The following is a 24,119-nucleotide window of genomic DNA, read 5'->3' on the forward strand; positions in this document are numbered from 1 at the left end:
GTACCTTGGGTTACATACGCTTCAGGTTACAGACTCCACTAACCCAGAAATAGTGCTTCAGGTTAAGAACTTTGCTTCAGGATGAGAACAGAAATCATGCTCCGGCAGCGCAGTTTGAGGTTAAGTACGGACCTCTGGAACGAATTAAGTACTTAACCCAAGGTACCACTGTAACCTTTTAAAACTGGACACAGAACTCCAGGTGTGGTCTGACCAAGGTATAATAAAGTGGGACTAGCGGGACTCTAGTGGAAAACTCTTCTTTTGCATAAAGGTAAAGGGACCCCTGACCATTAGGTCCAGTCGTGTCCGACTCTGAGGTTGTGGCGCTCATCTCGCTTTATTGGCCGAGGGAGCCGGCGTACAGCTTCTGGGTCATGTGTCCAGCATGACTAAGCCGCTTCTGGTGAAGCAGAGCAGCGCATGGAAACGCCGTTTACCTTCTCGCTGGAGTAGTACCTATTTATCTACTTGCACGTCAAAGCTTTCAAACTGCTAGGTGGGCAGGAGCTGGGACCGACCAACGGGAGCTCACCCCGTCGCAGGGATTCGAACCGCCGACCTTCCAATTGGTGCAGCAAGAGGTCCCAATCCTCACCTGTGGCTCCTAGAAGCTGTCAGCATGCAGCAGCAGCCACACCCTGGGAAATGGCCGTGACTGGCCAACTAAGGGTAATTGAGGGTAGCAGGTGGATCTCAAACCTGGCAAGATAGGCAAACACAGTCTCTGGCAGATGGAGCGGACGAGACCAATAGTGGAACCAATGGACAAGAAGGCAGTTTCTGCACATACTGTAGAGGGAACTGAGGGGCCAATGAACTACCTGGGAAGGTAGCCCATCTACGAGAAGGAAAACTGATCCTAAACCTCTGCTGCCAGGGGTGCCAACTTGAATAAAATATTGGGGAGGCCCAGGCAAGCCCCACCATGCATAATGAATCACAAGACACAGTGCATGCACACCATTTGAATGAGGATGCCCATCAGCTTAGGAAGGGGCCCTCCAATATTTTATTGGGGGGCCCAAAGAAAACTCACCCCTTAGGAGTTAGCTCCTATGTCTGTTGCCTTGTGGGACATCTTTCGGAGAAGAAACAGCTAAGGAGTATGCAAATCTGGAGTGGAGTCCCTAAAATGGTTGGGTGGCGCCTTGTATGCCTCCTGCTAACTCCTGCAGCCAAGCTGGTGCCAAACGTGTTGCTGTGCTTTCCTTCAAGCAGCATCAGCAAGGCCAAGAGGGGGTCTTGTCTGGGCATCCCAGGCTTGTGCCCTGGGAGGTCACTTCAGTGCTGTGAACATGCTATTTGGCTTTGCCCCTGGAGGTGTACTCCATTGCCTCTCGAGACAAGATGGATGCCAAGAAACATGCGGAAAACCCCAGGTTGAATCCCTGGCGTCTCCAGGTAGGGCTGAGAGGGAACCCTGCTGGAAATCTTGCAGAGCCAACTGCAAGTCAAGTGAGGTAGATGGACCAATTCAGTATACGGCAGTTTCCTACATTCCTGTCATGAGCATAGGCAAGGGAGGCAGCTGCCCCTCCCAGAACTGACCCATCATTTCGGTTGTGCCCCTCCTAACAAAAACCCTGGCTACGCCCATGGTTCCTGGTGAGCTGTACCTGGGGGCTGGACTAGATGCCCCTTGGGGGTCCCTTCCAACTCTAGAATTATACGCTTCCCTCGTTATTAACATTCAGGAGGATTTTTTCAAAAAACCATAACCTAATCACCTAGGCGTTTGATGGCTGAAATATGCCATTGCTGGCAACCATGAAATGGGAAACAATATTTGTTTGTTTAAATTAAAAAAGAAAAAGAATAATACAGTGGTACCTCGGGTTAAGTACTTTCTTCGTTCCAGAGGTCCATTCTTAACCTGAAACTGTTCTTAACCTGAAGCACCACTTTAGTTAATGGGGCCTCCTGCTGCCGCCGCGCTGCCGGAGCACGATTTCTGTTCTTATCCTGAAGCAAAGTTCTTAACCTGAAGCACTATTTCTGGGTTAGCGGAATCTGTAACCTGAAGTGTATGTAACCTGAAGCGAATGTAACCTAAGGTACCACTGTACTCTTTGTATTTTTTAAAATTTTTGTTAAAGATTTTAATTGTTTACAAAAGCACACGCATTGTCTCTTTCTTCAGGTTAGTGTTTTCTACAGATCAGTTACATTTGTCGTGAGACATCGGTGTTATATGCAGTGTGGGGTTGGGAAGAAAAGAGGGGACGGGAGAGAGGGGGTGCTATGGGAAAGCTTATGTTCTTTTACTTAGTGTACACGTGGGATTTTGTGTCAGCGTCACTTGGGCACTTGTTATGTTTCCTTGGTGGTCGACACATTCGCAACACATTTGGGCCTACAAGTAAACTTTGCAAAATCTGAGGCTATGTGCTTCAACACCCCATATCCAAAAACAGGCTTCCTCAACTTTGGCCCTCCAGATGTTTTTGGCCTACATCTCCCATGATCCCTAGCTAGCAGGACCAGTGGTCAGGGATGATGGGAACTGTAGTCTCAAAACATCTAGAGGGCCGAGGTTGAGGAAGCCTGTCCAAAAAGAATTTGCCAACAGCACCGAGATAAAACTCTGCCTCACCAAGTTCAGATACCTAGGGTGCAAATAAACAAAAAACCTCAACAAACTATTCTTCTTCTTCTTTGGCAATCACTCGTAGCCGAATAAGATTGTCTTCCATAAACACGGCTTTAACAATGAGTCCGTAAGTGACTGTGGAGGCCAATTCTGGATCCACACATCTTTCCACAGTGGGGGCATTGGTTTCCGGGCGGGAGTTGATCACTGTGAGGGTTTGCCAAGCGTGCCTTCCTCTTAGCAAGTTTCTCCCTTGCGTTCTGAGTTTGAGCATCTTCAAAGCCCATGACACCTTTGGTAAAGGCTGTTCTCCAACTGAAGTGCTTGCAGGCCAGTGTTTCCCAGTTGTCAGTGTTTATACTACTATTTTTTTTTTTTTTAGATTTGCCTTGAGACAGTCTTTAAACCTCTTTTGTTGGCCACCAGCATTACACTTTCCATTTTTAAGTTCGGAATAGAGTAGTTGCTTCAGAAGACGATCATCAGGCATCCGCACAACATGACTAGGGGCGACAAATTAACAAAGACCTGGACAGAGTGGAGCAAAGCTATATCGGATAAAATGTTGTTGTTGTTTAGTCGTTTAGTCGTGTCCGACTCTTCGTGAAACCATGAACCAGAGCATGCCTGGCACTCCTGTCTTCCACTGCCTCCCTCAGTTAGGTTAAACTCATGCTGGTAGCTTCAAGAACACTGTCCAACCATCTCGTCCTCTGTCGTCCCCTTCTCCTTGTGCCCTCCATCTTTCCCAGCATCAGGGTCTTTTCCTGGGAGCCTTCTCTTCTCATGAGGTGGCCAAAGTATTGGAGCCTCAGCTTCACGATCTGTCCTTCCAGTGAGCACTCAGGGCTGATTTCCTTAAGAATGGAGAGGTTTGATCTTCCTGCAGTCCATGGGACTCTCAAGAGTCTCCTCCAGCACCATAATTCAAAAGCATCAATTCTTCGGAGATCAGCCTTCTTTATGGTCCAGCCCTCACTTCCATACATCACTATCGGATAAAATAGGTAATCAAAATGATCACACCCCCCCCCCGCCCCCAAGTTAGCCTGCCTATTCCAAACCCTCCCCAAGCTGTTTGTAGGCTGATGCTGTTGCTTTCCCGGGGCCTCTTTCCGGAGGAGGAGCGAGGCGGGGCTACAAGGCAGCTTTGGCCTCTCCGGCTACGCGTCGTCGTCCTCCTCCTCCTTGCCCAGGTCCCGTAGAATTGCAGGGCGGAGGCGGGGCTTGCGCGCGAGCCGGGTATATGTGTGCGTGCCCGCTGGCGCGCGCGCGCTCAGGTGAGCTCGGAGGGGGTGGCGCGTGAGGGAGAGAGCGCGCGCTGCTGGTGATGCTGGTGCTGATGCGAGTCATGGCCGCCGCCAAGCAGGTAAAGAGGAGAGGCAGCGGGGAGGAGAAGACTCACCCCCCCCCGGAGGTTGGGGTTTGGGGGGGGTGAGCGGGCAGTGAGGGTCTCTGCTCGGGAAAAGCGGGGAAAGTCCGGGGGCGGGGCGTGTGCTGCGAGTGCTGGTTTAGTACAGGCTCTGTTGTTGCGCCTTATTCAGGGGTGGACTCACAATGGAGCCAGGAAAAAGGGGAATTTTTTTTGGGGGGGGGAGAAGCAAAAAAGGCAACCGACCCCCTATTCTTATTTTTTGCCACGTTGGGGAAAGTAGTTGGGTGGAGGACACTAGGCCTGCCAATGTCTTTCATTCATATATATATATAATTTTCATATATATATATAATTTTCCAATATTTACCCAATATTACCACAGTGTTGCCAATTACATACAGATTCCAATTGATATCAAAATAATTATCATTTCCAAAATTTATGCAAGTTAATCAAAGTGGTTTCCCGTGCTCCTTGATCCATGTTTTCCGTCCAGTTCTTACAATTCATATTTTTTTTTATGAACATCTAATTGCATTTCAGTTGGTATATGAACCATAAAGAGAACAGCGGCGTTCTTAGTGATTGCTGTTCGTGTCAATGCCTCACCTAACTTCCCGTAGGATTTCAAATGAGGTGCTCTAATTATTTTCCTTTTCCCTGCGTATGTCAGCCTGAATATGAAGTCATTTATGATTGCCAATGGCTTTCTCATTAGCCATGGTAAACAAGTTAGAGCCTCCATGTTCAGAGGCAGTTGAGCCTTGGAAGTCTAGGTGCTGTGGGGGACTATGCAGTCGGTTGCAAGCCTTTGCCTTTGGCCCCCTGGAAGTGAGCATCCTTTGGCTTCAGGGATTGTGTTCACTTACTGTCTGGGAACCTTTGTCTAGTTCTAATAATTTCACATGCACGCACAACACAAACCCTCCTGACACGCTCGGGGAGTGTAGGTGCGCAGCATTACGTGGATTTGTTGTAATAGTTTCCTAAATGTAGGCCTCCCCCTTCAAGTTGTGGTTTCTTGCCTCAAAGGAGGATATAATAAGGTGGCTTGGGCAGGTAAGGTAAAGGTAAAGGGACCCCTGACCATTAGGTCCAGTCGTGACCGACTCTGGGGTTGCAGCGCTCATCTCGCTTTATTGGCCGAGGGAGCCGGCGTACAGCTTCTGTGTCATGTGGCCAGCATGACAAAGCTGCTTCTGGCGAACCAGAGCAGGACACAGAAACGCCGTTTACCTTCCCGCCTGAGCGGTACCTATTTATCTACTTGCACTTTGACGTGCTTTCGAACTGCTAGGTTGGCAGGAGCAGGGACCGAGCAACGGGAGCTCACCCCGTCATGGGGATTCGAACCGCTGACCTTCTGATCGGCAAGTCCTAGGCACTGTGGTTTAACCCACAGCGCCACCTGCGTCCCATGCTTGGGCAGGTACATGGAGAAAATAAATTGTGTACCAGCCCCAAGTTTTGCTGCGAAGAATTCTGGCATACTTATTATTATTATTATATGAAAACATAACATGCTCTCTTCTTTATTTCAGACAATTTGAAATTATCTCGTAAATCTGGAGGAAGCGATGTAGGCAGCGTCTGAGTTGGAAAGGAGCCCCCGGCTCACTGTCCTTTTATTACCTTGGAAAAGCTTTGTATATTCATTCAATGCCTAACATTGCAGACTCTCAGCTAGAGAGTGGTTCTGGAGAAAACGAGCATGGACCTGGAAGAACAGCTTCAGAAGTGAATCTTCATGGTACTGTAAAACCGTTCTGTGCTGCCGGTGCCTCTGTTGCCTCTCTTGGATCTAGTGGGGACAGGCATTATCCGTGGGGATGCCCCGTCACTCACACCCGAGAAAAGTTTTACACTATCTGTTCAGACTATGCTTTCTTAAACCAGGTAACATCCGCTCACAAAAGCCCAAGTGCTACAGTTAGTGCCTGCCTACAAGACAACACTGCCTTAAATGTTAGGAACAATTCGCCTGGCTTCATTGGCATTCGGACTGGCGCATCAGACATAGTTTACAATGAAGATACTCACTTGGAAAGTTTGTCCAGTAGCCTTGGAAAGCTCCCATTGGCGTGGGAAATTGATAAGTCTGAATTCAGTGATACATCCCCAGAGCTGAAGAATCGAGCAGGTATATACAATTATTTTGATGGAACGTTCGGTGGTGGTGGTGGTGGTGTTTTTATCTTAATAAATGGAAAGCAACTCCTGAAAAATATACTTAGGTTGTAATATAAACTCTTGGCTGGCACTGCTTGGAGTGCTGTAGTCCCAGCTGTATTCACAGCACTGGTACTCCCACTGGTGAGAATTGAAGATGCACCAGATTCCAGGCAATGCTAAAAATTAGCCAGGCACATTTTGTACCTGGCTATTGGCCCGCTTGCGACCAAGTGAAGATGCCTGGGCGCCAGGATAGCCCACCTGACACCTCCACCCTCTGGAGGTGCATGCCTGGGGATCATTGGATCGGGACTGTTTTCACACACTAATCCTGTAGAATTCCATCAGTAAAAATCTGTGTAATTGGAATGAATTTCAGGAACCAAAATGCTTTTCCTGAGCAGCCTGTCTTCCAATTCATGTTTTGCTTGTGTATGTCTCCTATACCCTAAACCAGGCATCCCCAAACTTGGACCTCCAGCTGTTTTGGGACTACAATTCCCACCATCCCTGACCACTGGTCCTGTTAGCTAGGGATGATGGGAGTTGTAGTCCCAAAACAGCTGGAGGGCCAAGTTTGGCCATGCTTGCGCCAAAACCATATCTCTTTCCCTTGTCAAAATAGTCCAAATCTAACTTGTGCACAGTGTAAATTAAGCAAATGAAACCAAGCTATGTACACTTACACAGTCCACACTTCATATTTTGGTTTTAATTTGGAGTTCAGCATGACCACATAGAAAAATTTCCCAATTGTAGATTGCTTTTTTCTTTTTGCAATTCTCTCGGAAAACTGACTTTTAAAGTTTTTTATTAAATTTATATCCTTACCTGCCTTCCGAATAAGCTCATGTATGATGTTTTGTCTAACTGAAGAATAATGATTAAACTTATTTGACAGGCAACATAAAGAAGCAAGGAACCAAGAAGATGTCTGTAGAAAAGAAGAGTAAACAATACAGAGAATGTCCGCAACATTATGCTCTTGAAGAAATAAAACAACGGAAAGTGTTAGATCTCCGAAGATGGTAGTTTTCAAAAGCTATTTTTTAATTTTTTAATTTTGAATGTGTAAAGATGAATATTTTTAAAATCCATGTTGGGTACAGCTCTGTTTATGGTGAGATTATTCAAATCACAGGAGTGTTTTTTGTTTTCGGAAGCATTAAACCAACATAACCCTCATGGTCCCTTCCCACCTTACATTTCTAGGAATCTATGATTATAAGGCTACTTTGTTGTGGCTCCATTACAAGTTTGTGTGTAGCTCTGCACTCTATCATAGACAGGTGTCTTGCCTCCTCAAAGGAGCAAGAATAACAACAGCCCTGAATGTTTTAAGTGTGAATGCTGGCTGAGAATATTTCAGATTACTTCTTTGGATCTGGAGCATATGTGCTGACAGTAAAGGCCCCAGGTTTTTCCCCAACCTCTAAAATGGATGAAGTTTCCATCAGTATTTCAACGTGATAGGTCTGTCTCCAGCAATAATAAAAATAAAAATACAGCAATACATCTGCCTTGAAATAATAAGTGGAATCCTGTTCGGGAACCTATATATCTGTTTCCTAAAGAGGTCTCTCTTTTGTCAAACTTTTTTTGCTGTCCTGTTGGCTATTAAGCTCTAGTGAAGTACTTCTAGGTACATTTCTGCATTACTTAAGATAACTATAAGGGCGTTTTCCAACCAAACAGTTCTTCTGGTGCGATCACCTCTGGCTCTCAGTACATCCTCTACATAAATTTTGGGGGTTCCCCCATCCCTCCAGAACAGATTTAGGGGTGTGCGGGTAGAGGGAGGGGATTGTGTATGCTTGTGGAACTATTTAGGTGGATGCAACGCATGGCGTGAGAGAGTGCTGAGATAATGGTTTTCTTGAGCGTAGCCAGCTATTCAGTTGCGAAGCAAATTCTGTGACTGAATATATGTATCTATTAATTTGTGAAAAGTGAAATACATTGTTTTCCTTTACGTCTTGACATGGCTGCCTAAACTTAAGCAATGTGTTCTTTTAAAGGTATTGTATAAGTCGCCCTCAATATAAGACTTCATGTGGGATTTCCTCATTAGTCTCTTGCTGGAATTTCCTCTATAGCACAATGGGAGCTGGAAAGTAAGTCACTCGATGGAGCTATTTAACTATTTTCATTTTGGGGTAAGTCCTACTGGATTAAGTGGGACTTACATCCTAGTCAGTGTTCTAAAGAAATAGCCTAATCCTTGCTTTTTAAAGTGATAATTCCTTACATTTTCATCTTATTTTTAACCAGCTTACCTCCTATTACTCAAGAAGAGGCTTTGCATATATTGGGATTTCAACCTCCTTTCGAAGAAATTAGATTTGGGCCATTTACTGGAAATACAACATTAATGAGGTAAAGCTGTTCTTGCTATACCTTGCACTATTCTACAGGGTTATACGTGCATCTTTTTTTAAAAAAGTATCTTAAATGGCATTCAGTTATTAATCTATAGAACTTCACTAGGGCTGCAATCTACTCACTTCCCCTGGTGTAAACACCATTGAGTTCAGTGGGGCTTGCTTCCAAGGAGACCCGAACAGTGGATAAAGTCTTAATTGACAAATTGTGGTCCATAAATATGTACAAAGCTTTTAAAACGTGCAGGTAACATTTATGCAGAAATGCACTAACATGCTTTGTTGTGTTAATGATGCTTCTGGCATGTGACTGACCAGCCCTTAGGTTCAGAGGAGAAGGGCATGTGAAGCAACTTAGCCTGTAAGACCTGCTCTTACAGTGCAGTGAAGTGAAATAAGCAGAAAGCACTGGGGAAGGAGAGGCTGCAATCCTGTGCACACTTATTTGACAATGCATAGAATCATTTTGCTACATGCTTAATCGGGGCATGTTGTGAACACATAGCCATTTCGTATGATGTTCATAGCATTTAAAGGAGAAATAAAGTGGGGCAGAGGGAATCGTTTTCTGGGGCTATGATGGACCAGAGGTGTTGTCTTTTAAGAGTACAGTGGTACCTCAGGTTACATACGCTTCAGGTTACATATGCTTCAGGTTACAGACTCTGCTAACCCAGAAATAGTGCTTCAGGTTAAGAACTTTGCTTCAGGATGAGAACAGAAATTGTGCTCCGGCGGCGCGGCAGCAGCAGGAGACCCCATTAGCTAAAGTGGTGCTTCAGGTTAAGAACAGTTTCAGGTTAAGAACAGACCTCCAGAACGAATTAAGTACTTAACTGAAGGTACCACTGTACTATGTTTTTCCACTTTGTGCTCTTCAGGTGGTTCAGACAAATTAACGACCATTTCCATGTAAAAGGATGCTCATATTTTCTCTATAAACCTCACGGGAAGTATAAGACGGCTGGGGAGACTGGTAAGTAACTAATTTTATTAAGGTGAGTTGTCAAACAGACGGAACAACAGAAAATGACAGAAGGCAAAAGAGAACCAGAATATATAGCCACTATGTTTATTAAAACGTTTCTTAGCAGTTGCATTATTTATTAAAACATTACTGTATTACATCTACATTGAACTTAGCGCAGATTTTTATTATTTTTTAAAATAATGATTCTATTTTGTAACATGCATTCTTGAACTTTGCCAGAAAACTTCCTTGTGGAGTTGTCCTTGTGGAGGGGGCTTGGATAGCATGCCATTTGAAAACAAAATAGAGCAGGAGAGAGCCTCAGCTGAATCTCCTTCTAGAATAATAATAATTATTTATATGCCACCTGCCCATCTGACTGGTAGTGCCCCATTTTGTTCATAACCCTGGGTTCCTGCAGAAGAAAGGGTGGCTTAAAATGAAACCAAACTGCAGTTGAAATAAAACTTCAGATCACCTCAGCTGCTTCTGGAGGCAACACAGAACCTTTCTGGCAGGACACAAATTTAATACAACCTTCCAAATGTTGTTGGATTCCAGCTCTAGCTAGCATGACCAAAGGTCAGGAATGATTGGAGTTGTAGTCCAAACTATGTGGAGACCGCCATGTTGGCGGAGGCTGGTTTCATTCATTTATTTATTTATGTAATAAAATTCATACACCACTCGATTGCAAAAACAAAACCCAAAGAAATGTTGAAGCGGGTTTATGTTTTTAAGAAAACGTATTTTGATACAGTTGCCTTTTTTTGACTAGTACATTTCAATCTGTTTTAATAAACTGAGAGTATTTAGAAGCTATGGCTTTTGTAATGCATGTTTTGCATGCCTCTGAAGCCCCTGAGTGTTTTGCCATTTACAGAGCACAAAATAAAGAATTCCACGTAGGGGTTAAATCTTCTATGGCTTTTCCTCTCATTGCAGACTAAATCCAAATTACCAGTGACTTTTATCTTGTTTTAATTTGTAGCTTCGGGGGCTTTGACCAAACTAACAGAAGGACTGCGAGATGAATCTGTGGCCTACATTTATCATTGCCAAAATCATTATTTTTGTCCCATTGGATTTGAAGCCACCCCAATAAAACCAAGCAAGGCATACAAGTAAGATTTTGATGTCCTATGGGCATTCTTTGAATAATATGTTGTTAAATCCAGGCTACTCTACGTTTCTGTATCCTGGGTATATTAAAGCCTTTGGAGAATCAGAGACAGGGTTGTCAGAAGTAGGTGATAGGAAGAACACACGACAGGATGCTTGCCATATGAGAGTCAGTGAGTAGCATCCAACATGCTTGCTTTGCGAGCGGAAGGAACTTATCTTCATGCAAAAGGTTCTCCTGTTTGCAGAATAATATCAGATGCTACCCAGTGACTTTTTGAATCAGTGAGTAGAAGGAAACTTCCCATCCAGATGTTTATGGATGAAGGTTTTTGGAAATCTGTACCCTATGCAGTTGCGGTCGCCCTGTGGAAAAAGCAAGCCTGACGTTCATATTAATAGTGCACATATAAAGATACGTCAACACAATGACACCTGATAAGTAAGTCCTAATGCAGGCATAGGCAAACTCGGCCCTCCAAGTGTTTTGGGACTGCAATTCCTATCATCCCTGACCACTAGTCCTGTTAGCTAGGGATGGTGGGAGTTGTAGTCCCAAAACAGCTGGAGGGCCAAGTTTGCCTATGCCTGTCCTAATGGAATAATAAAAGGGGTGCATAGGTAGGTAAAAGATAAAGGACCTCTGGACGGTTAAGTCCAGTCAAAGGTGACTGGGGTTGTTGCGCTCATCTCGCTTTCAGGCTGAGGGAGCCAGCGTTTGTCCACAGACAGTTTTCTGGGTCATGTGGCCAGCATGATTAAACTTCAACTGGTGCACGGAGGACCGTAACAAGTGCCAGAGCGCACAGAAATGCCGTTTACCTTCCCGCCGCAGTGGTACCTATTTACTTGCACTGCCATACTTTCAAACTGCTAGGTTGGCAGGAACTGGGACAGAGCAACAGGAGCTCACCCCGTTGCGGGGATCAAAGCACCGACCTTCTGATCGGCAAGCCCAAGAGGCTCAGTGGTTTAGACCACAGTGCCACCCACATCCCTAAGGGGTGCACACCTACTTACAAACGTTTATATACTTTAACGGCATTGAAAACTTAACACAGCATGAAGATGGCTTGCTTTCAATTTTTTCAAATATTTTCTCATTTGGACTGAAATCTTATTAAAAAAACCAACAAAACGAAAACCACACAGATCTTTACCAAGAGGAGCAGTAGCGTGAACTGATCTCAATTTCGCCATCAACTCACCAGCTGTATTCACATTTTGTGGTAAGTCATGACGAATGGTTTGCCATGAACGCTCAGGCTTCCGCCGCCATGGGCTCCTCGCTAGGAAGGGGGAGTAACAAAACGCAAATGTTGGCTTGGTGTTGCATCCGAAAATAACTTAAGAATTCTAGAGCAAATTTATTTCCGCTTGTGCAAGTTGTTAAATATGCCGAAATCGATACAGAGGTGATGCAGTGTAAATGTGGAGCCAGTACTTCAAGATTAATTGGTGCCTGTACTTTAATTAAGACTGGGGTACATATTTCACATGTTTAAGTCTGAAGCAATTTCTCTGAACCACAGTCACGGAAAACATTTAAAGTTGTTTTAGTTATCCTTAACAGAAATTGTATTGTTATGTAGAAGTAAAACAGCTAAGTGGTAATATTGAGACACACATGCTGACTGTTCAGAATTCCTTAGAAAGCGTAGCTCATTCAGTGGAACATGAGACTCTTAATCTCAGGGTTGTGGGTTCGAGCCCCCATGTTGGGCAAAAAGATTCCTGCCTTGCAGGGGGTTGGACTAGATGACCCTCGTGGTCCCTTCCAACTCTACAGTTCTATGATTCTAAGCTTTTTCATAAGCTGTCTTGTCTTACTGTGGTAAATTAGTGGATATGATTTTGTGTGCACTAGAGGGCGCCTGTTGCAGCAAGATGTGGAACATTGGATACTCATCGGAGAGCCAAGCAGGAAACACCCAACTATTCACTGCAAAAAGTAAGTTAGCACACCCTAGTGGGATTAATCAGATATAGGTTTAGGTTTTATGAACTTCACATGCTTATACAGCTGCTGTTAATGGCAAGTGCAAAAACTGGACAGGAAAGATGTTTCCAAGGGTATTTTAACTTTTCATTTACAACTTCCGTGAAGGCTTTTGCGGTACAGTACTGTGCTTCTTTACAAAATGCAGGTAGGCAGCTTGTATCTGATCGACATCCCGTTTCACATAAGTATCTGGTGTAGAACCCCGGGGGCGGGGATGGGAATTTGTCTTGAAGAGACATAAATTTTAAAACAGCAGTTCCAAATAGGAAGTGGTAAGACTTTAGCTGAGAGCTTTCTCTGCAGAGGTACCGTTTCGTTGAGAAACAAATTTCTAAGAGAAACATCATCTCTTGTGAGCTCACAATTTTTCCTTGGCATTGACTATACTAAGAGTGGTGTCAAGACTGTGGAAGGAGAAGATTGTGGTGTCTACAAAATACTACATCCCCTCTTTTCTGTCCTTCTCTCTCTCTCTCTCTCTCTCTCTCTCTCTCTCTCTCTCTCTCTCTCTCTCTCTGCAAAACAGACTTTGCCATCTTAAAAGAAAATACCAAGGAAAGTAAATACCTTTTTTCCACTTTACTGATGAATGAAAATAGTTTTTCAGTTCATTTTGGTAACCAAAGAGACAGAGGCCAGAGAGGAGCTGAGAAATTAGTGGGGGAAATACTTGGGTAATACAGAAACACAGAAGCACAGTGCAGGGATAATGACTCATGGGCTGTAGTCATTTCTGAGTGGTGAATTTTGTGTGTGTTCATTTTTTAAAGGTACATCAAGGAAAGCAAAGTTTCTGTCACGTGCTGTGCAGGATGCTCCTAATTAAGATTGTATTGTGATCTGAACCCCAGAGAGTTTTAAAACCATAAAAATGGCTTGTGCGATTTTATGGCATGACATGTTTTTCACTGAATTTGTGATCTTTCTGCCACCCTCCCACCACACCCCCTGATTTATTTATTTCTTTGCACAGGTGGGCAGATATTGTAACTGACTTGAACACACAAAATCCTGAGTATCTAGATATCCGGCACTTGGAAAGGGGCCTTCAGTATCGGAAGACAAAGAAGGTAAAATTGCTTCATCTTGATAACAAGATTAGCTTGCTTCTTGAGCATTTGTGCCTCATTAGGTTGGCTTGCCTTTAAGACTCTAGCTGTGAGGTATGATTGCTGCGTGAGTGATGTAAAATTAACAACTGCTGAAGAAACGTGGAAAAATTAATCCGTGAGTGAAAATGTTAGGAAAACATAAGGAAGGAGGTCAGGGAGATCTTTTAGTTCTGCATATCCATCTAGTGTGACTCCCGCTGCTCATGTGAACTAAGAAAAGCTGGTGCAAATGAATGACTAAAACTTGTTCTCTGCAAAAAGTAACTTTCTCACTACATGCTGCCAAATAAAAGATTGTTTGGCTAAGCATCAGAACTCTGTGGTAACTCCATGCTTTCTTTCACTGGCCCTCTGAGGAACCTGCCTCAGTATTCCAGTACAACAAAAAAATTAAAAGACTTTTGATAGCCCCTCTTAAGCAACCTCTTCCTGATCTGTTTGCTCTTTCTAGAGAAAAGGCTGACTTAAAAGTATCTGCTGCAGACCAGCTCTTTCCACCCAATAGTTTATATTCTTGCTCACGGCTCTTACTAGGCCACAGCCCTGTAAAAAATTAGCCAGATAGGAAGTAGCATGACTGCTAAAAATACATTGCTGAAATGTGTTTGTTCACATGTTTTCACCAGCTTTTTAAATATTCTGTTGGGAGCTGTCAAGAGTGGTTGGGGAAACCCAGCCAGATGGGTGGGGTATAAATAATAAATTATTATTATTATTATTATTATTATTATTATTATTATTATTATTATTATTATTAGCAGAGCCAGTGCTGTGAGGGGTTGGCAGAGATGAGCAGCAGCATCTCTCCTGCGCAGGCTCAAAAAAGTTTAAATTCTTAAAATGGAGGGTGAGGAAAGCATGAAATCGTAGGAAAGGAACTTAGTACCAAATCTAGAACTTGGTTTTCTGTTTCCCCTTGATTTTTAGGTAGGAGGAAATCTGCATTGCATCATTGCTCTCCAGAGGCTTAGCTGGCAGAGGTTTGGCCCCTGGAACTTCCCATTTGGAAACGCTAGACAAGACTTGCAGCCCCCGTCACAGACGCCGGGTATCGCCAAGTCTGAGAGCGAAGACAATATTTCTAAGAAGCAGCATGGGCGCCTGGGAAGATCTTTCAGTGCTAGCTTCCACCAGGAATCTGTCTGGAAGAAGTTGTCTCATCTTCATGAAAGGCGGAATAGCGGCTTTCAGAGTTACACAGATTATGACGGGAATGACTAGAAAGAACTGCTTGTGCAACTGATGTACTGTAAAGTATTCCTTAAGATAGGTTTAAAGTACATTATGCACATAGTAGAGAGAGGGTAGAAATTTCAGTACAACATGCAACGTTAGCAATGTTTGCTGCTTTAAACCCGTGAATGTTGGGGATGCTGAGAAACACTAGCTCAAAGATAAGCACAGAATATTGTACACTTTACAACCCAGTATAATCAGCAATTGACCTGCGTTTCTGACCATGAAATCAGAAGGGGAAATAATCAAGATCAAAGCCATTGTGGGGAGGGTGGGGGCCTGGGGAATCTATTATTAGAAGAAATAGATAAAACTCAAAAGCATGAGATTTGTTAACTTCCAAAATGATTTATTAAACACACATTGTAGAATGGTTTACCTTTACCTTTTACCTGTATAATGGTATTAAATGTATACTGTGTATTTAGTTCTAAAAAAAGAAAATCAAAAATGCAATAAGGACACCACAGTCCAGTTCTAAATTAACCAAACACCAAATGTTAAATTTGTATTGTTGTTGGGTGATCTCAGTTTGGTGACCGTTGGGACATCATTCTGTATGGATTACGTTCGTTGCGTTAATTGACGACTTTAGTTGGCGGTCACAGGCGATGAGCCTGTGAAAAATCCTGGAAAGAGGGGGTCATTGCTTGCTCCTTTTCGAGGAGGGGGTCAGAAAAATCTTTCACTGCCAGTTGTGCGCTCCTCCAACACCTTTTTGTGTGATCGCTTCACAATTTGATAGGCTGCTTGTAAACAAATCTCCCCCTCATCTTAAATGGCTACCGAACTGAGCACCTGAGCTTGTAATATTGTGCTGTTCCTACCTTACCTTTTTTCTTGTGCTTTCTGTATCATTTTCACTCCACTCCTTTAATTGCTTTATTTTTAATATGGGAGGTGCTTTTAAGTGCCGAAACACACTAGCAGCCACAGTGATATACCTCTTTGGCCAGAACACTGTTTGTATCTTTTCAAATGATCATGTCAAGTAGCTTTATTTGGAAATATAATATTTTGTTCTCATTATGGAAAAAAAGTTTAATAAAAAATACCAGTGGGATCAAGGACCATCTTTGTTCTGGTTTTGTAATTTTGTATGTTTGCAGCACTGGCAAACTTTAAAAAGACCTTTCCTTTTAATAAACATAATTTTCTAGTTTTGTCACTTGTTTATGTTCTACGTTTGGTGCTCAAAGATCAATCGGTTGCTCACAAACTTGCTCCAAATGTATTTGATTCACAGAAGAAAATTACAGTACATCAACTGTACAGTTCTATTGAAATTTCTTGGATATTTATTCTCCATCAAACATGCCTCTTCTCTGCTCAGACAAGGAAATCCCCAAGATGCTTCTGAAGTATGACAGGAAAGCCATCCTGGCCAGGCCATGGCCCCATGGCTGGCTCCTGGTGTCCCTATTTTCCAGGGACCATCCTGAATTTATAAAAGCTGTTTCTGATTTAATCCCGGAACATCCTGCTTTTCCTTCACATCCCTATTTCCATCAGAGTAATGTTGAAGGATATGGTAAAATGTCGCTACAGTGGTACCTCAGTTTACATACGCTTCGGGTTACATACGCTTCAGGTTACAGACTCCGCTAACCCAGAAATAGTGCTTCAGGTTAAGAACTTTGCTTCAGGATGAGAACAGAAATCGTGCTCTGGCGGCAGCAGGAGGCCCCATTTGTGAAAGTGGTGCTTCAGGCTAAGAACAGTTACAGGTTAAGTACGGACCTCCGGAACGAATTAAGTACTTAACCCGAGGTACCACTGTATTTCCATCGGATAAATGTTGGGGGGTGGGGTGGAGTTACACAACACACACACACCTAGCTGTGGAGACCAGTGACCGTATGACATTTAGGAGACAGCTGACAGCAGACATGTTATGTTGGAAGTTTTAAAAGTGTTTAATGTTTTATTTATGTTTCTTGTTTTTGTGTATGTTGGAAGCCAGCCAGAGAGGCTGCAACAGCCTGGTTGGATGTGCGGGATATAATACTAATACTAATACTCAAAATGATAATAATAAAAAAATAGGACATACCTATTCCAATGTTGAAGGGCATGTGTATAGAATGCCACACAGCCACGTTCTATTCTTTTTTCCAAAAATATGTTGGGCTAGCAAACATCCACTGAAGTGGGATGGCTTGTGGGAAAGGCATCAAACCAAAGAACAGTGGCAGTATGGCATAAGAAATGCCAGATTTACATATAAGCTAAACAAGCTATAGCTTAGGGCCCCACTCTTGGAGGCCCCCCAAAAAATTTAAAGGAAAAAAACCCCTGGATGTACATTTCCAAAATATAAGATAAAAAACAAATAAAATAAAACCTACATACAGCAACAGTGTTTTGCGTTGTGTAGGCTCCTGTGATGTAAGTAATGGGCCCAGCCTGCCAGCCTACTCCCTAAAATATCACTGGTTTGCTCATTTCTATAAGATGCCTACATTCTGCATGGACTGGTTGCATGGCAACACGTGCAAATGGCTTTAGATACTGTAATAAAAATTTTAAGGTCTTAGATCTATCCCACGTAAGGACTCCATACGGGCTCTTGGATACCCCATAAGGAAAAAAGGGCAGATTTTGTTTACAACAGATACCTATTAGGTCCATAAGTTACCATACAGCATATATTCAACACAAAAAACAGCGACAATTTGTTGTTGACGAAGGACAGCTGGACATATAAATGGCCTCATTACCTACAGTAGCTTAGGGCCTCATCAAACCTAAATCCGGCCCTGGGCATAAGCCATAGTTTTCTTTATTAAAACAAACAAACAAAAAGACTATAGCACAGTAATAGAGACCATTAAAAACATTAAGAGAGAACTGAGGATGTGCGGGGAAGAGGTGATGGGCGCCCAATCACGGTGCAGCTCCGGATGAAACTACATCTCCCAGCAGGCCGTGCGCCTCAGTCATGCCGGCGACGAGCGGAGGACGCGAAGGAAGCGCGACGAGGCAAGATGGCGGAGTTTGGGTAAGGGGGATGCATCAGAAATACCATCGCTGGACCCGTGTCCTCTCCCCTCCTCACGCTCCTGCCCCGCGTCTTTTTAAGGGGTTGAAAATAATTTCTGCACATTTCTTCAGCGAAAAGGGGGGGAGGGTCTTGAAAATACGTTTTGGGGTACGTGGAATGCAAACCCGCTATTGTGTGTGTGTTTCCCTTGGTAGGTCTGGATTAAAACATTCTAACCTTTTACATGCTGACTTATTTACTAGGGAACCACTGCATATCTCTCGTACCATTCCTGGGGCAGTGCTGAAGTAAAATAACAATTAAACCTCCATCAATAGTATGTGCATGTGTGTGTGTTTTCTAAAAAAAAATGCGTCTTTGTATTTGGCCCACCAATATTTTTATTGTTTCCAACAGATTCATCTTCCATTTAATTACCTAACAAAAGATGGGAGTTCAAGGACTTTGGAAGCTGCTGGAGTGCTCTGGAAGACCCATAAACCCAGAAACGTTGGAAGGAAAAATCCTTGCTGTTGGTATCCTTAAAAAAAGAAAAGGAAGAAGAAAAGGGGAGGGGGGATATTGTAGTGAAATCCCACAAAATTTGACAAGGAGCAGACTGGGGATGTTGCAAAGCTCCCAGAACAACAAAGAGTTAAATACTATTTTAGCTTCAAAACTAGAGCAGCAGCTAAGTTAGAAAGCACAAGCCAAAACAGAGACAAAATGCATAGCTGTCAACTTTTCCCTTTTCTTGCGAGGAATCCTATTCAGAATAAGGGAATTTCCCTTTAAAAAAGGGAAATGTTGACAGCTACGAAAATGGTACCAAGTCAGCACAAAAGGGAGGTGGTGATGAAGAAAGCTATACAGTTTATTACAAACCACAATTGCACAGCTTAAAATGATTTAAAATGCACGAACGAATAAGCTAATAAGGAATGTAAAAAAACCAGTTTCTTTCAAACCTCTTCTGATGTTTGACAGGATGTACCGGTATGTGTCTCTCAGAGAGTCCTGTGGCATCCTAAACTCTTAAGAAAAATAATGTGCTGCAGGCTTTCGTGGGCTAGAGCTCACTTTGTCGGATGCAATGTCAGGCTCTGACATAAGCAGCTGCTTGAGATGTTCTTGTTGTTTGCATGCATCTGCTTCCCCAGTTTTCTTCCTATGAATCCTCTTCTAAGATATCAGCATTTGGCTAAATCAAGCTGTGAAAGGGGCAAGGGACCGCCATGGAAATTCCACCCACAATGCCCACCTTCTCACTTTGTTTCACCGACTTTGCAAGCTGCTGTTCTTTCGAATTCGCCCTGTCTTTGTTTTTGATGGTGAAGCACCACTTCTGAAGAGGCAAACTTTGGTACGTGTTTTATGTGACCTTGTCCAGTACTGAACTTTTTGCCAGGTACAGTATAAATTTATTTTCAGGCAAATGAGAATAGGATTGCAACATTAGAGGTGCAGAATTGGAGCCTAGGAATTAGTTTGATTCTCCCAGCTACAACAAAAGAAGAAGATTCCACCTACACATTAGGAAGAACTTCCTGACAGTAAGAGCTGTTCGACAGTGGAATTTGCTGCCAAGGAGTGTGGTGGAGTCTCCTACTTTGGAGGTCTTTAAGCAGAGGCTTGACAACCATATGTCAGGAGTGCTCTGATGGTGTTTCCTGCTTGGCGGGGGGTTGGACTCGATGGCCCTTGTGGTCTCTTCCAACTCTATGATTCTATGATTCTATGATTCTATGATTGAAAATGGAGGCTCTGCTGTGTGCATCTCTAACCGAGGCAGGAATTTAATCCTTTCCCACAATGGTCAAATTTAATATGGCATTCAGTAAATCTCTGGCTCACTTGTGGAAGTATGTGTGATTAATAGAGTATACGGTAGCTGGTCATTAATGTAAGGACTTCTAAAAAGACCATTGGAAGGACTGTTATTGTAGCTGACTTTCTCTTTCATTTAACTACAAACTGCAGTTTCATAGGAAATGCAGCAAAGCTGTGCACAGCACAGTGCAAAAAAAATGATGCCACTGTAACAACATCAGTAAAGATGTTGCATGACGATAAACCTGTTGGTAAAAAAAAGTCAAGTTCTAAACAGCAGTTTAATATGAAATGAGAATCAAATTAATGGAAAGAACATAATCTTCTAACATAAAACATTATTTCACCAATGTTGTTGGCAGGCTAAGCGAAGACAACGGAAAGAAGTTGCAGCCACTGACTCTAAGAAAACGTCAGAGAAGCTTTTGAAAACTTTTCTGAAAAAACAAGCTATCAAATCTGTTCTGGCAGGCAAGAGGCAAGTACATAGCCCCCCCCCACCTCTGTGTGGTCTCCCCACAACTCTAAATATTACGTTTTTGCTAATGTTGTTATTTTTCCCCTCCAGTGAGGCTGCATTCCCTAGCCTTTCAGAAATACGAAGAGAAGAAATAGATGATATTTATGTATTGCCTTCTTTACAAGAAAATGCAAAGAACAGGTGAGTTGAACACGCTTATATTGTTTCTATTTACAAAGTTTATATGGGCATGCAACCATTAAAGAACACTCTGCTCTCTTGCTTTTTATGGAAAATGTGTTGATACTTGATAGCTTACCGCCTTTTCTTTTGTAACGTAGTTCTGATGAAGAAGATGAAAAGGAATGGGAGGAGCGAATGACCCAGAAAAAGATACTGCAAGTAACTCTCACTTTATTTAGAGTTCTTATTTATATTATTGTGTGCATTTCTAATGGATAAGGAACATCAGCATAAAATCTAAGTGCTGATGTGGTATCATGGCTGTGGTTAAGTAAACATCAGTGCTAAAAACAGTGTCTTGGAAGCAACATCTGGGGAAAGACCTTTGCCTAAGACTTTTGAGAGCTCCATAGATGGCAGTACTATGCTACCTAGATCAGTGGTATGACTCCACTTAAGGCTTTGCATGTGTCAGTATCGCCCTTGAGCCAGTGCCACCAACTGGACTCATCCACTTCAGCCCCGACTGGGCTAGGCGAGCTGGGTAGCACTTCCAGAGACCACCTTCTGCACAGGAACAGGTCAAAGTGCTGTGGACTCACAGCTTAGAGTTGTGAGCACCGGATTCACTTCCACAAGAAGACAGTCGTCGCACAGCAGAGTATAGCAGAGTCTAGCAGAGTATATAAACAACTCGGAGAGCAGCTCTGTAGAATATCTTCTTTATTCTATCTACAACTATTATACAACTATATACAGAGCTAAATAGGTCTAAGCATAAATGAATGCTGCACTGCACTGAGTGTCTGCAGCTGCTCTTAGCAGCAACCTTATCTCTACACACGATCTCTAACACTCAGTCTCTCTCTCTCTCTCTCCGACACTGACTGACTGACTGACTCGGTGCTGGAGCAGAATAAGTAGAGAGCAGAACACGCCTCCTCCTCTCTGGAGAATCAGCAGACTCCTCAGGAGATTCTTGGATATGGGAGGGGTGAAATCTCCTCAGCATGATCCTAAATGTTTAAATAGAAGGACCTATAGGGCAGATACTTTTTAAGTGCAGTCCCCAAAAGTAAACTATAGAAAACTAAAACTTTCAATATTTTTCTTAGGCTCAGTAGTCTGTGCATGTTTGTTTTCCTTCCTGTACTTTTGCACGGTCAGCGTGTTCCTTTTGAACTACTATCTCACGGCTCTGCATTTTGTGTGCTGCCTTTTCCAACCTGCACAGGAAGAATTGTGTGAAAACCCTCATTCTGTAGATGTTGACTCAGAAGATTTCCTGAGCTTGCCCCCTGAAGTAAAGCACGAGATTCTCACCGACATGAAGGAATTCACAAAACGAAGAAGGACGTTGTTTGAGGCCATGCCAGAGGTAATGCACAAGCCTTCCTTTTACCTTTTCAAGTGAGCGGAACAAAATCTTGCTGTGTTTAGAACAGATAAATCCCTGTTAGTAAACCCACTATCATCACGACAAGTGCTTAACGTAAAAATGTAAGAGTAATAGTTCTTGGTGTATAGCAGCTTATTTAAACCATTGCATAAAATGTCAAAAATAGCAACATCACAATTTAAGGTAGACGTAGGGCAGTCAAAATGAATGAATCCATAGCAGGAAGGGAATAGATTGAATGCTTCAAATACAAGATTTGCTCATTTTATTGTACTTAGTTTGCAAAATTTATATACTTCTTGATTGTAATAAACCTTCAAAGTGGTTTTGCTAACATTCAAAGGCCAGCTTATGGGCATGTGTCCATTTATATATGGGAAGTGGCCATTTATATATGGGAAGAGAAGGATGCTCTCCCAATTCTCTGGGAAACTTCACTAAGATTAAACTGTAAGGAATCCGTCCTGTCTGTTAAATGAATTTTGAGGCTCCATACACACTTAACTGGCAGTGAGCCCAAGTGAACTCAGTAAGACTTAGTTCCCAAGCAGACATGTAGTGTACTGTAAATCATAAAAATTGTAGAGCAAGGGTGGGGAGCCGCAGGCCTGTTGGTGTCTTGCGGAAGTCAGTCAGTAGTTCACAACAACTCAACCAGTGTAATGTAGCAACAGTACGTAGAGCCCCAGCAGAGTCTTAAGAGATTTCATGCTCCCAATAGACAGCTTCTTCCAGGGACTCTGGAAAACAGCCACACAGCTCAAAGTCACAAATTGTTTGTTGTCTCCAGACACAAGACAAAGCAAAACCCTAAAATCTACTATATACGGTTCTTGTGGTCTTTGAAGTAAAGATACTTATGTACAGAAGAATCTACTAGCATCATGGATAGCTCAGTTGGTTAGAGTGTGGTGCTGACAACACCAAGGTTTCAGGTTTGATCCCCGTATGGGACAGCTGCATATTGCTGCATTGCAGGGGGCTGAACCAGATTATCCTCAGGGTTCTTTCCAGTTCTCCAAAAAAATTTCTATGCTACTATCACCATGCTAGCTAACACTGCTGTGTAAAACCCACAGCCTCTTCCCCTGACTTCTCACAGATCCAGAGGCAGACCCTGACAGCAAACGGGAAAGGGCACGACAACCCATAAGGAAAGCAATGCCCTAGACACTATTATACCCGTCTCTACACATAGATATATTTTCTGAACCATTTGGAGGGTGAATGGCTCAGCAAGTCATACACTCAACTTCGCTGGGGTTGCTATGGTAACCCAGTGCACCCGGCACCTTAGCTCAGAACATCCAGGTGTGGGGGGGTATTGTGCTCTTCAAGACATGAGACCAAGCACTGTGTAATTTGACCCATTGTTCGCCTGACACCAACGAGGTCTAGGGGCTGAATGCAGTTCTCCACGCTTCTCTGTCTGGCCCTCAGAACTCTCTCCAGGCAACACATTCCTCTCCCCAGGCTACAGCTTGTTGGGATACTGCCGGGAAGATGGGGGCATCAGGCAGGCCCCCAGCTGGCTCCAGTCACCAGCCGGCAGCCGGTCTCCCTTGGAAAAGCATCAAACAGCGACAGGAGCCTCAGATACGTTTAGAGACCCGTGCACGCTGTGTTAGCAGAATGTGTAAATCATCGCACAGCAGATGAGGGAGACAGAGAAATGTGCAAGCATATTTACAGCATTTATTCAGCATAGTTGAGGAACAAAGGACAACATGTCTGCATCCCTTCGTGTCCAGCAAAAACAGCAGTAAGCAAAAGCAACATACAATGGATGTTCCCAGCAACTGTGCTGGACGTAAACAGGCATGTGATACACAACAGTCATGTCTGACCCTTTTAAGGTGGAATCTAACACACCTCTCCGCCCTGACCTCTGCTGCACGCTCTCATTTAGTGTTTGGTTTTTGGTTTTTTTTGCCGGGCTGGAATGTGTCCTTGAACTTTGGTAGTTCAACCTCTGGCTTGCTTGCATGGAGGATGCAGTGAGTGTCTTTACGAACCGGCCTATTGCGTAAAGGTGAAATATTACACAGTTGCACTGCCCACTTTTGCCCCTGACTCTGCGTATCACAGACATTTGGCCCCTGGAAGGAAATGTGGCCCTCAAACAGAGAAAAGTTCCTCACCTCTGATGTAGTGGGTAGCCTTACATTATGTGCTCACAACCAGAAAACTGTAAGTGGAGCTGGCGCTGGTTTCTCGACTTCTAAACAGCTGACCCGTAAATAGATGTGTTTAGATATCTTTCACACATGTAACATTGGCCGCAGGGCACCCTGCTGTTTT

At 43.4% G+C, this 24,119-nt stretch overlaps 2 protein-coding genes across 4 annotated transcripts in view; both read left to right on the forward strand.

Moving 5' to 3' along the window:
- Nucleotides 1-3,777: 3,777 nt before the first annotated feature.
- Nucleotides 3,778-15,391, forward strand: BIVM (basic, immunoglobulin-like variable motif containing). 2 transcript variants are annotated; one of them, XM_081198471.1, is made up of 10 exons: nucleotides 3,784-3,962; nucleotides 5,510-6,108; nucleotides 7,042-7,168; nucleotides 8,159-8,254; nucleotides 8,412-8,516; nucleotides 9,403-9,497; nucleotides 10,483-10,615; nucleotides 12,481-12,564; nucleotides 13,589-13,685; nucleotides 14,655-15,391. In XM_081198471.1, the coding sequence occupies exons 2-10, from the start codon at nucleotides 5,628-5,630 to the stop codon at nucleotides 14,946-14,948; spliced, it is 1,512 nt and encodes a 503-aa protein (XP_081054597.1). In that variant the 5' UTR covers nucleotides 3,784-3,962; nucleotides 5,510-5,627; the 3' UTR covers nucleotides 14,949-15,391. The 2 variants fall into 2 exon arrangements, with proteins under 2 accessions (XP_081054598.1, XP_081054597.1); XM_081198472.1 differs by lacking the exon at nucleotides 8,159-8,254 and having other exon boundaries at nucleotides 3,778-3,962.
- A 2,512-nt stretch (nucleotides 15,392-17,903) lies between these two features.
- Nucleotides 17,904-24,119, forward strand: part of LOC308589297 (DNA excision repair protein ERCC-5-like) — a 34,479-nt gene continuing 28,263 nt past the window's right edge. For both annotated transcript variants that reach the window (XR_014009193.1, XM_081198318.1), the window contains exons 1-7: nucleotides 17,904-17,964; nucleotides 18,364-18,482; nucleotides 19,134-19,309; nucleotides 20,139-20,258; nucleotides 20,349-20,437; nucleotides 20,578-20,638; nucleotides 21,654-21,797. Coding sequence is in view for 1 of the 2 variants with exons in the window: in XM_081198318.1 (XP_081054444.1) it covers nucleotides 18,395-18,482; nucleotides 19,134-19,309; nucleotides 20,139-20,258; nucleotides 20,349-20,437; nucleotides 20,578-20,638; nucleotides 21,654-21,797 (678 nt within the window). In the remaining variant the exon portion in view is untranslated. The remainder of the gene's footprint in view (nucleotides 17,965-18,363; nucleotides 18,483-19,133; nucleotides 19,310-20,138; nucleotides 20,259-20,348; nucleotides 20,438-20,577; nucleotides 20,639-21,653; nucleotides 21,798-24,119) is intronic.

The sequence above is a fragment of the Podarcis bocagei genome (assembly GCF_964188305.1).
Source record: "Podarcis bocagei genome assembly, chromosome: 6".
NCBI classification, from domain to species: Eukaryota; Metazoa; Chordata; class Lepidosauria; order Squamata; family Lacertidae; genus Podarcis; species Podarcis bocagei.

Bases quoted from the DNA above. Each gene is read 5' to 3' on its own strand.
- BIVM (XM_081198471.1), top strand. From the start codon at position 5,628: ATGCCTAACATTGCAGACTCTCAGCTAGAGAGTGGTTCTGGAGAAAAC. The intron at 6,109-7,041 runs GTATATACAATT...CTTATTTGACAG, and splicing joins AGAGCTGAAGAATCGAGCAG to GCAACATAAAGAAGCAAGGA. The intron at 12,565-13,588 runs GTAAGTTAGCAC...TTCTTTGCACAG, and splicing joins CCAACTATTCACTGCAAAAA to GTGGGCAGATATTGTAACTG.